Below are 12136 nucleotides of genomic sequence, written 5' to 3' on the forward strand. Positions count from 1 at the left end.
ACTTGATAAATTGTGGTGGGGATGATGTGAATTCTGACAATTAAAGTGGGTCAACTGTACATAGGATTGAAGTGGAAAGAAAAATAAAATACATAAATTCCATCGGACGGTTTAAATAGGAAAGGTAGTTTGGAAATAGGGAATTTCTAAATTTTAGATTTGAAAAGTGGGCGGAATCAAATTTTCCTAACATTCACTGATCGTTCATCCCACAATTTAGTCCACTTCATTGACATTTTAATGTTGTTCTCACATGCATTCAGAGTTTTCTGAAATAACAAGTAAACATTTTTTAAATAAATAATTTGTTTGCCAATGTTATGATGATCTTTTATCATCTCTTCTTTTTATTATTCCAAAAAGGTTTAGAGAAATCGACTTGGGTTTAAGCTAATTTTTGTTGTTGTCAAACTGATTCAAACATTTAAACTAAATCACCCTTCGATGTCCTTCATAACCTCCACTGTCATCTCTGATGTGGTAGCATGCCGCCCCCCCTGCAGCCAGCCTACTTCGTGTACAGCGTGTAGACAAAGCGCACATCGTTACTCTTTTTCTTCTTCTTCTGCTGCTGCTGCTGCTGAGAACATGAAGAATGCCCCCGGCCCCCCAGGCCACATCACACAGCAGAGATGCACACGATAAAAGCACACGAGGAGGAGCAGTGTATAATGCCTGAGACTAATGGAGAAGGTCAACAGTGAGTTCACATCCACAGCCTGATCCTCAGATAAAAGACCCAAGCGGAAGTGAATGATTCTACGCTAACTTGTCAAGTATGTACATTTTATAAAATGGCAATGTAATGTCCGATGGAGTTTTGAATTATAGGCTTTTCTGTCGGCATTGTGAGTCTTTGGGCTCATTAGAGTGCATGTAGGCCTACATCTGTGTTTGTGTCTCCAGAGAGAAGCTATAGATGGATGGTGGTCATCTGGAGAAACACCTGCCACCCCACTTTATGCCCCCCCCCCCCCCCTATAAAATCCTAAGAATTATTTGACAGAACGTCGCAATGGAGTGGAATAAATCACACGGGCCGTTTGACTGCTAATAGGCTCCATTTAAAAACGAAAACCCAGAAGCTCTAGTTTTGGTCTGGCGCTCACGGTCACAACTACAATAAATACTGTAGAAGGGGTGGATAGACCAATTGAGATGTTCTGGGTTTGAATCTCATTGAATCATCATCTGGCAACGGGGACCAACAATACTACTAATAAATTGGTCTTTTATACTGTAGAGCTTTTCCAGACATCGTTCAAAGTTGCAAATTAACTGAAATAGTAAAACAATTTCTCTATAAAACACTGAAAAAAAAAATCATTTTCAAAAGCAAAAATGGTTTCCTCAACTTTCTGCAACATGTCAAGTTTCAATTTTTGAGCATGTCACATTAATAATCATCAAGTAACTGCCTTTAAAATGGGGTTACAATGGGGTCAGTTTACTACAGATCGCTCTTGCTTTTGCTTGCTTTGGTTTTGAATTTGCATTCTTAAATTAGCCACCAGAGGGTGCTGGAACTGTACAAACAAAAAACAACGAGGCCTTTTTGACACATAATGTATTTCCCCCCCTATTAGACAAGATACACATTTTCATTCCAGTGAAATGTTGATGCAAACAAGCAGCAAACTGCACATTAATATGGCATGCGGGAATACTAAATTAGGAAGGACTTTAATAGTGATGTGAAGTTTAAAGCAATTAACTTGCATATGTACATTCTCGACAATTTGAAATGGAACACAATGAACACCTAGGTTAACAAATCTGATATATAGGTTTAAAAAAAGTGAATAGCATTTTGATTAGGAAAAAGTGCTAAATAGCTATAGCCATAAATAAACACAACAAATAATAACACAGTCGATTAGAGTTGATTATGCTAATAAAGAAAACTAATCTCTCCAACTATCCGCTGTTATAGTGCCCTTGAAGTGCACTAAACCCTAACTTGCTTCCATGTTGCCATTGTAAATGATAAACTGTTATAAACTGCCTTACCTGGTTAAACAAAGGAAATTATTACAACCTAATTATTATAAATAATCTGTAGGCCTAACAATTACAACCAATATTATGTTTCCGGGGATTTCAAAATTAAGAATGGGTGCTTAAACTAAAGAACAAATGATACCAAATTTAGATTGGTTTAATAACATAATTAGCAAAGAATCAACATTATGCATCTAACACGTACACACAATAAAGAACAACCCCCCCCCCCCCCCCCCCAACACACACACGCGTACACGCACAGAGCTTCACTTTGGAATTTACACACAACAATAGAAGTGCACGAGCTATGATTATGCTTGAGAGGAGAACAAAAAAAACCCTCTTTGACTTTACTTTGTGTTTTGCCTCTCACTACTAGGTTCTAAACCGGCAGTCAAAATAGGACATTCGAAATTCACACCGCTAAATAAATAAACACAATTTAACAATGCCAACGTGCATACAAACAATTTTAAGCGTTAATAGCATATTTTTTAATATATTGAATGTACCCCACACGCGTACACACACACACGCACGCACACGCGCACGCACGCACGTTTTGTGACGCTCCCTGGAGGCACTTCAAAGGGCAAGGTTACTTCCTTGATTTCTTCTTTCCTGCGGCGACGGCAGGTAATCGATCCACGGTCACCATGTCCGTAAATGTTTGGAAGTATATCCTCATCATCCTCACCCTGTTTGGAATCATCTTCCTGCAGCGCAACATCAACTTTGGGGAGGTGAGAGAAGTTTGTCACAACTTTTTTTCCCCCTTTACAGCCTGCTATAATTTATAATCTGATAGAATTTGTAAAATGTTTTAAAGATAACATGACACATTAGACAACACTTAAAAAAAATGGAATTCAAATAAGGCATTTCAAATAAGGCATTTCCTTTCCCCCCCAATCACTCACGCTTACTGATCATAAACACATAATTTCCTTTCACATTGTCTTTAAACTATTGTGAGCTATTTCCTATCAAATGTATTGGATTGCAACCCAAATAAATACAATACAGCAACAGCAAGAACAAAACACAAATCTTGCAGTGCAGCACAAATGAATACAAACTCAAAAGAACTTAATTTACATCAATTATATTCCCACTATGATAGCTTTCTTTCTTGGTAAAAAATTATTTTGTTAATGGACTGATTCATTTGAAAGGATCCCCTTTAGCTGAATGCCAACTGATATGTTCCAGGATCTTGAAAAACTTTATCAAAATATATTTTTTAATAACACATCAAGTCACACGGACATCACAATATAAGGCATGTTTACAACAATACATTTGTGCTGTGAAACCTTACATTTCTGCTTTACAATGAAATGTAAATGTAAAGTTATTTGTCTCCATAACAATCAACCCAAGATAACAGTGATAAGACATAGCCTACTTGTCCGTCGTCACAATAGACGACTGCTCAGCTGTAAAACAAAACATTTTTAAATGACATAGGAATTTAAAAGTGTTGTTGTTAGATGGTCTATTTAGATGGCACACTAGATAACTACTTACAGGCGTGAGATTTGGGCCATGTTAACCTTATTTAGCCCATCATCTGCTAATCTAATGGAATGACTGGTGGATTCAACTAAATCTTACTTTGATTGAGTTTTTTTTTTGTATTCTACAAACAATCGATTTCTATTTCCTGTCTCACATAAATGTTCAGTGTGGCTACCACTCGCAGCACGAGCAACAACAGTGCAACAAAAGAAATTCCTCCGAGATGCGTATCAGCATGAGACGACTCATGGAGGTGGTTGCTGTTAGTCAATGTTTCAGATCATATAAAAAAAAAAATTTTATGAGAAAAAATACAGTGAAAGTTGAAGATTAATTGAAATATTTTAAGTCATAAAAAATTAACAAATTTAACGCACCTATAGATATAGATATATATGTACAGTTGAGTTTGACAGTTGAACATTATATATATATATATATATATATATATATATATATGCTTATTTGCGTTTACAAGTTACTTGTCCTCATTCATTATTTATATATATATATAAAAAAAGGACTATATGATACACCCCAGGAGTTATTGTTCAGTATGACCGTCTATATCTCATTGTCATGTAAAAGATCCTTGCTGATCTCAATTTATTAGAGATGTGAATATATTGTCGGTTTATCAAGTTAATTATGACGTGTAATAATATGTGAGATGTATAAAGATTGTTGATGTGAAATTTGGAATTGTTGATGTGAAAACTAAATGAAAAAAAAAGATCTCAACTTTAAATCCAATGTGGCCACCAGGCTTCTCAGTCAGTTAAAAATGTGTTCCCCAACCTTTATTTGACCAAGGCACATAGTTGACTTTACTCCACTCAACTTCATGTATAGAGCACTTTAAAGACAAACATAGATGTATACAAAATGCTGTACATAAAATAAAAATCAGTCATATAAAAACAAAAACAGTTAAAACAATAAAATAATAATAAAAATAATAATACAAACAGTAAACACAATAAACTACTAAAACAATGGCAAGTCTCATGCCGAGTCAAAATGTGTTTTAAAAATGTGTTTTAAAATGAACTCTAAAGTAGGAGCCAGCAAAGGGAATATGCTCACAAATATACTTAAGGTGACATAAGTGTACATAAAGGTCTGTTTAGGTGAACACGTGCACAGCAGATTTTATAAATGGCAACACTTTAATTGTACCTTCTGAATGACATTTTACTGCCTATCACTAATACATCACCGGTACAGATAAATGAACAAAGGATGGATTATTATTCACATTTTCTGACCAATTCAGTGAAATTGCATAATTTGCTGCGGCACATCTGATGACCTCTGATGATCGCATATCTTGTCACTCCCTCAGAACTGGAAGTACGACATTGTGTCAGCACTGTACAAGGTCCAGAACTGGAACCAGTCATCAAATCTGTCTGAAAGCCTCCCACAAGTTCACCACAATCCCAACAACTGTTCACATCTGGGCAAGCCGTCGTCACCCGAAGAGGAGCTTGAGGAACGCGACTTGTTGGACTCCATCGCCTGGCCGCAGTCGCCCTCTGGCTCCGCACCGCCCAACCTGTCCCAGACAAGTGACCCGGCCCACAGTTTGTTTAAAATCATTCCCTCCCAAAACAACCAGCATTGGTACGTGGGCGACCAGCTCGAAGTGCAGGTCCAACTGCGCGACTTCAAAGAACGACCCAAGCGATATGGAGGCGATTTGCTGTTGGCTCGTTTACACTCCTCAAAATACAGGGCGGGTGTGGCCGGACAGGTGTTGGACCACGAGAACGGCCTTTATTCCGTTCGATTCCCGTTACTGTGGGCGGGCTCGGCTCGGGTAAGCATCCTGATGGTGCACTCGAGCGAGGCCATCGGCGTGTTGCGGCGGCTGAGGGACAAACGGCCCGATCGGGTGTACTTCTCCAGCGTCTTTCGCCGAGGCAATCATTCCGAGAGGACGGTGTGCAACATGTGTCTGCCACGAGACCAGGGGCCGCTGTGCAACTACACGGACCTTCACACCGGCGAGCCGTGGTATTGCTACAAGCCCAAAATGCTCGGCTGCGACACCAGATACAACCACATCACGGGAGGTTACATCAAAAAACTCATCACCAAAAAGGAAGCATTACTCTTTAAGAGGTTGGTACACTCAGTGATTGTTTGACATTCCAAAAGTATTTTGAACAGAACAAGCCGTTGATCCCAAAATCACTTTAGGGTATTGGAAAATAAAAAAATAAAAACTATAATTAATTATTAATTAATTACATAAGTTCGAACTAAAATGAGCAATTACCTCATTCACTACGAGCTATTTTCACTGAAGCAACCCCCTTCGCTCTCGACTGTTTTACTGTATTTTGACTAATTTTGCAAGGTCCACAGAATATTCTGTTTTATTGCTATAAAAACATGGAACCTTCCAAAAGAAAGATTAGAGGCTCTTCTTTCATCATGGAAAAAAAAAGTACATTTGTATCTGCTTCCGTTTTGCAGCAATTAGCATTAGAATATAGCTAAGTTTCATCATTATTCACAAAACTGTTGAAAACACTGGCAAAAAGAGCTTGTTGCAACATGGCCCTGGCTGATCTCTTGTACTCTGCTGCCACCTGCTGCCCTCTTTATGGCCCATTGCTTGAAGCGACCTCTTCACGTCAGAAGCTAAGCCTTCTGTATGCTATAGCATAAAAAAAAACACATACGAATTATAAAAATACATTTTTGGGAGTGAAGGACAAAGTATTAAAAAACGTATTTACATGTTTTTGGGTTCACATTAGTTAGTTCAAACTAAATTTTTCGATGTCAACATCAGTTTCACTGAATACAGTAACTTCATTTTTTTTCTTATTTAGGTTCAGAAAATTACATTTCAGTCAAATTTTCCCTTCCTTCAGACAGATCTGAGAAGACTGGACCGAGTCATCTTTTGATGTGAGTGGTATATCTACCTGTATTATTATATCGTCATCAAAACAGTGAAAGGAAATTATGATATTTTTCTAAAAATTTTACCAATTGGCAACATATATAAGGAAAACAAAGCCAGATCTAGTATAGAGCTTTGGGGCACTCCACATGTAAGGCGTCATGGAACCCTGAAAAACCTGTGGCCAATCCCTATGAAGATTGTATCTTATTTTCTGCCTCAAAAGTTATCTACAGTATTTTACTACTCACACAAAAGTTGATGGTTCTTCCTTGTTCATGGATGATACGTGCGATTTTCATCTCTTATTGTTGTAGCGCATTGTTGTTACTTCTGTTTAATATCTACTTTTTTTTATGTCAGTGGCAAGAACGTCAAAGTTCCTATCCACGCTTCCGCAACGGATACCATCAATGTACTACCATCCAGGAAAGGTACTACAGTATAGACCTTCAGACGAACAATAAATTTTTGGGGGAGTTGGCAATTTATTCACATTATTGTGCCTGTCGTCAATTTAGAAAGCAGCAGTCAAAAACCGGATCCCGTGAAGCTGGCGACATCTGGGTATTATTACCAGGACTCGTGGAGGTCACTGGGCGACATTCCCATGCGCACGTTTGTTGGGACGTCTGCCATCACTCAGTGTTTGACCAACAAGTTGGTCTATATGTACGGTGACTCCACTATGCGCCAGTGGTTCGAGTACCTCGTCTCTGTGCTTCCAGGTGAGCGCTTCTGACTCATAACCCACTGAGCAGCTTTCTATCTTAAGTAGGCACAAGATAATGCTTTGCATATACAGTACAGTAGTATAATGGCAAAGAGTTATATTTGCTGCCATCTTGTGGCAAAACATAGAAATTACATGTCTTTATTTTATGACAAAATGGATGGATGGATTTAATAAACAAGTGGGCTTGCGCTTGCACACATTCAATTCAAAATCGCCTTCAAGACCGATCACAAACCCCCAGCCCCCAAGCCCCCCCTGCTCCCTCAGATCATTTCCCTCCTTTCATGTCTGTCCCCTCCAACCGTCTCACCAGCATTCGGCTGCTCAGATTCTTTTCTTTGAAACTCACTACCACCTCAACGCAGAATAGATTGACCACCCTGCCCCCCATTTCAAATCACAACTCAAAACACATCTGTTTACAACTGCCTATCCAACTAAAACCATTTGCTCTAGCGCCCTCTGCTGGTCACCCACTAACATAACATTGCATAGCAATATTCCTCTTTAAAAAAATATCCCTCTATTAAAAGTATATGACTCACACTGTCATAAACATCAAAATACATTTTTGACATTTAAATTTTTATTTATGATGACATTTGAACTTCAAACTGTTTTGATCTGATGCTCAGTTTTTGTCGGCACATTACATGTTTCCATCCTCACATCCGTAACTTGTCTTTCGGAAAGTATTCTTGATCAGAAGGTTGCGATGGTTCTCTGCGAGCACATGTGCTTCATAGGATCATGGTTCAACCCCCTGAAGAACAGTAGGCCGACCTTCTGTTCATTTTGGTCGTAGATTCTCACAACATGCATGTGCTTCCAGAGCTTTAGTTGACTTGTCATAGTAGTGTTGTTGTTTCCATTTCCATTATATCTCGATTCTTACTCTGCTATTAGGGCAGTCTTGCAGTTAGCTTCCTACTTATCAATAGTTCTGCTGAGGGTAATCCAGTTAAAAGAAGAAGTCCTGTATAGCTCAGCAGAACTAATATAAGGATCCGTTTTAGTGAGAACAATAATCCCATTGAAGTTTGAGGAATAATCTATCATCAACAGATATTTTGTTTCCATTACAATGAAACAAATCGGGTTCCATTTTCTTCCAATGGGGAGTGGGAAGACTGGGAATCATCCTGGGCTCCCTTGCCTGTTTATTTGGTATTTAGCATGGGACACATTTTTCATGTCTTCAATGCCTTTATTGATACCTGATCAGTAAACAGTGTAGCTCTTGTATTTTATGTAGTCTTTGGAGTATGTCAAGTCTCTGTCTGTGTGGAATTATTTCCTATCGTTTATCAATAACAATAATAACATACCAGCCATGCTCAATGGCAATGCTCTGGTCACACATGGATCACTGCTTCATTTTATGCACAGAGATCTCTTGAGCCAAGGAAATGGCAAGAACCAATTGAGTCTGCTGAATTCACACCCACAATGGAGCAAATTACCCTTTTTTGTTTTTGTTTTTCAATACGCAAAATTATGAACGTCCGGTATAAACTGCCACTCATAGCACAATTCTGCCAAGTGACGCACTGGATTTGCGTTAATCATGAAAATAGAGCCCAAATACTCAATGCCTGTCAGATATCAAAACACTTAGACAACAGAGAGGCTATTTTTATTGATCTATTTTTTTTTAATATTGATAAATAATGAAAAGGAATGTCTCCAGGCAAACTTGGAAAAACCTAGTAAAGTTTTTGAGTACATTTTATTCTACTAGTATAAAAAAAAAGTAACTCAAGCACTGAGGAACAAATTCATGACCTTCAACTTGGGAGACAGCCACTCTACCACCTGAGGCTGAGCCATGCCACTCTTGCTGTTTCCCACTATACTGCATTGCTGGTGTGTCCAAAATGAGACCAAAAACTGGAATTACAAGGATTCTACCTGACACCATCAATATACTAACACACTCCAGGACCGGCATGGTTCAGGTGGTAGAGTGGCCGTCTCCCAACCTGAAGTTTGTGGGTTCCTTCCTCAACCCTTGTGTTGTAGCCAATTTACACAAGCACTGTGTTGTGTGCTTGTGTGAGTGTTTGGTGAGGCACTAATTGGTTTCTAAGGACACCTGTACACCTGTGGCTTGTGAAGCAATCAGCCAGTCCATTATATAGGGCAGTCACAGGTGTGCAGTGTTTTTGTTGTTGTTTTTTTAAACCACAGGAAGCCGAACAGTTTTTCAACCGTCAGTGCATGTATGTATGTGACCATTTGAAAGCATTTTTAGCATTTTTTGTGTGACCCTTTTAGTCATTGGACACCCGCCTTTTTTGTTGGTATTTTTTTTTAAACCTCTTCAACTGACTATAAATAAATTGTTCACAAATGTATTTCCATGGCAGATATCATTTTTACATAGCGCAACGCGTTGGAAACGTCTTCAAGACCCTCATGCAGCACTTTTTCAGTAGATTGCCGCTACGCCTTGTATTTTTTTCTTTTTTAAATAAACTGGTAAACTGTACTCAAACTCTTCTTGTAACATTTATTTATAATTTTTGAGTGAAAAAACTAAACTTTTTTTCGAAAGTGAACATTACTTTTTTCTTTTCTTTTAAATTTTTTTATTATAATTATTATTTATTCAAAAATTTTGAGAGTGAAAAAGTGAAAATGCCTGTTGTTGAAGCACATCTATTAAGTGGATATTTGTGACCTTTATATATGCCCTAAAGTGACTATGGATGACAATGTTATTATTTTTTTTGTGTGTGCTTGTGACCACACAAAGTGTTTTTGTGAAAAATACTGCACCCCCAGTCATTGTATTCTGCCCTTGCAGAATTAAAGAATCTCACCCTGGAGAATCCCAAAAAGCCTGGGCCTTTTATGGCAGTGGACAGCAGCCACAACATTCTGCTCAACTACCGCTTCCACGGCCCACCCGTCCGCATCCAGCCCGTCATGATCAGCGAGTTGCGCTACATCGCCAACGAGCTGGACAGCCTGACCGGCGGTCCCAACACGGTGGTGACAATCGGCATCTGGGCTCACTTCGGCACCTTCCCCGTGCAGGTGTACATACAGCGCCTCCGGCACATCCGCAAGGCGGTGGTGCGACTCCTGGACCGGGCCCCGGAGACAGTGGTGGTGGTCCGTACGGCCAATCCTCAGGCCTTGAAAGGGAACATCAGCCTGTACAAAAGCGACTGGTTGATGCTGCAGCAGGACGTCGTGCTCCGCGCCATGTTCAAGGGTCTCAATGTTAAGCTGGTGGATGCTTGGCAGATGTGCTTGGCGCACCGGGAACCTCACAACCTGCATCCTCCCAGGGCCATTGTCAAAACCATGGTAGAAATGATGTTGTCCTATATTTGCTGTAAAAACAACAGGACAAATGTATGATTCAATCGCTCACTCAAAAGAAGAGAAACTTGTGTGATTTGTGAGAATTTACATAAAGTGTGTGTGTGTGTGTGAGGGGGGACATGTATTAATGTAAATTTTTGCCGATTTAAAGATCAAATCTGGGCTCTGTCCTTCCTGGCTGGAGTTTGCATGTACTCCCTGTGCCTGCGTAGATTTTCTCTGGGTACTCCAGTTTCCTCACACATAAAAAAAACAAAAAACAAACATGCATTATAGGTTAATTGAACACTGAATGGTCCCTATAGTTGTGAATGATTATTTGTCTTTTTGTGCACTGTGATTGGCTGGCAACCAGTTTAGGGTATACCCCGCCTACTGCCCGAAGCCACCGAGGCCCATTGTCAAGACTATGGTAGACATGATGTTGTCCTACGTTTGCCGTAATGGGAACAGAAACAAGTTGAAAGCATGAAAGGGAGAAAGAGTATTAGATGCCTGCAGTTGCCTAATTAGTGACAATTTCACTGTCTTTATTTAGCGTTTTTTACAACCTCTGGTGCAACAATTTTTCTATTTGTACAGCTCAGCATTTATCACTGTCTACAAATGTGACGTTTATAACGATTTTTGTTTTATTTTCAATTAAAGCTTTCCTATTTTTGAAATCAGTGACATGTATTTAATTTTTTTTAACATGATTGTCCTCCTTTTTTCAGTGTCCTTTTTGTCCAATTAATTATTAAATCAACAATAAATTGAAGGAGACTCAAATTTAATATTTAAATTAATTTTGAATCATAACCTCGAAGCACCGGCGCCGAAGAGGGGCCGGACAGCGGAGCGGAGAGGGCAGCCGCGCCCACCCCACCCCCCGCCGTGTGGAGGGACGGAACACCGGGGGCAGAAGGGGGGAGATGGGGGCACCGGAGGACGGCCGACACCCCCGAACCCCAGGCCCAGCGTGGGAAGGCCCCGGTCGTCACCCCAGCGTTCTTTGTGAAAGTTAACCCCTGTTACTGAGTCCGCCAGCTCGCCGACTGGCGAACTCTACCCCTAAACCGTGAATGTGACCCCACCCAGTGTATATACAAGTGTGTGTGTGTGTGTGTGTGGGTGTGGGGTGCATTAAAATTAGGAGCAGGTGAACCGGAGCCGAGGGAAATGATATTCCCACGCTCCGATCCACCCGCCTCCCAAGCATGTTACTGAGTGTATGTGGTGCATTAAAAAAAATTGATAGGGTGGGGGGGGGCACGGACAGGAGACCGCAGCACTGCTCTATACTGCGGCCCCCAACCGATGGCGCCCCCCCCACCCCCCCATTTGTGTGGTGCATTAAAATTGGAGGGGAGTTGTAGGGTGAAGACTCATTTTTAAAAGTGCATTGATTCAATATTTTCAGCATAAATACATTACACACGAATACTACATCAATGTTCCATTTTCTTGAGCGTAGGGTGGTGTGAAAGATCTTTTTGCATACTGCAGACATATATCAGTCGTCACTTAATTTGCCTGGAAACACACACACACACACACACACACACACGCACACACACACCCACACACACACACACACCCCCCCCCCCCCACACACACACACACCCACACACACACAC

At 40.1% G+C, this 12136-nt stretch overlaps 1 protein-coding gene across 1 annotated transcript; it reads left to right on the plus strand.

Annotated features, from left to right (window-relative positions):
- Positions 1 to 2613: 2613 nt before the first annotated feature.
- Positions 2614 to 11160, plus strand: LOC147164564 (NXPE family member 3-like). Its single transcript, XM_086091366.1, has 5 exons — positions 2614 to 2747; positions 4871 to 5652; positions 6809 to 6879; positions 6967 to 7173; positions 9991 to 11160. The coding sequence occupies exons 1-5, from the start codon at positions 2661 to 2663 to the stop codon at positions 10551 to 10553; spliced, it is 1710 nt and encodes a 569-aa protein (XP_085947492.1). The 5' UTR covers positions 2614 to 2660; the 3' UTR covers positions 10554 to 11160.
- Positions 11161 to 12136: the final 976 nt, after the last annotated feature.

Source organism: Leptonotus elevatus, chromosome 12 (genome assembly GCF_054856555.1).
Source record: "Leptonotus elevatus isolate MCC_2025b chromosome 12, RoL_Lele_1.0, whole genome shotgun sequence".
NCBI lineage: Eukaryota > Metazoa > Chordata > Actinopteri > Syngnathiformes > Syngnathidae > Leptonotus > Leptonotus elevatus.

Coding starts and splice junctions, on each gene's coding strand:
- LOC147164564 (XM_086091366.1), top strand. CDS start 2,661: ATGTCCGTAAATGTTTGGAAGTATATCCTCATCATCCTCACCCTGTTT. Junction 2,748..4,870: donor GCAACATCAACTTTGGGGAG/GTGAGAGAAGTT, acceptor TCACTCCCTCAG/AACTGGAAGTACGACATTGT. Junction 7,174..9,990: donor CCTCGTCTCTGTGCTTCCAG/GTGAGCGCTTCT, acceptor CTGCCCTTGCAG/AATTAAAGAATCTCACCCTG.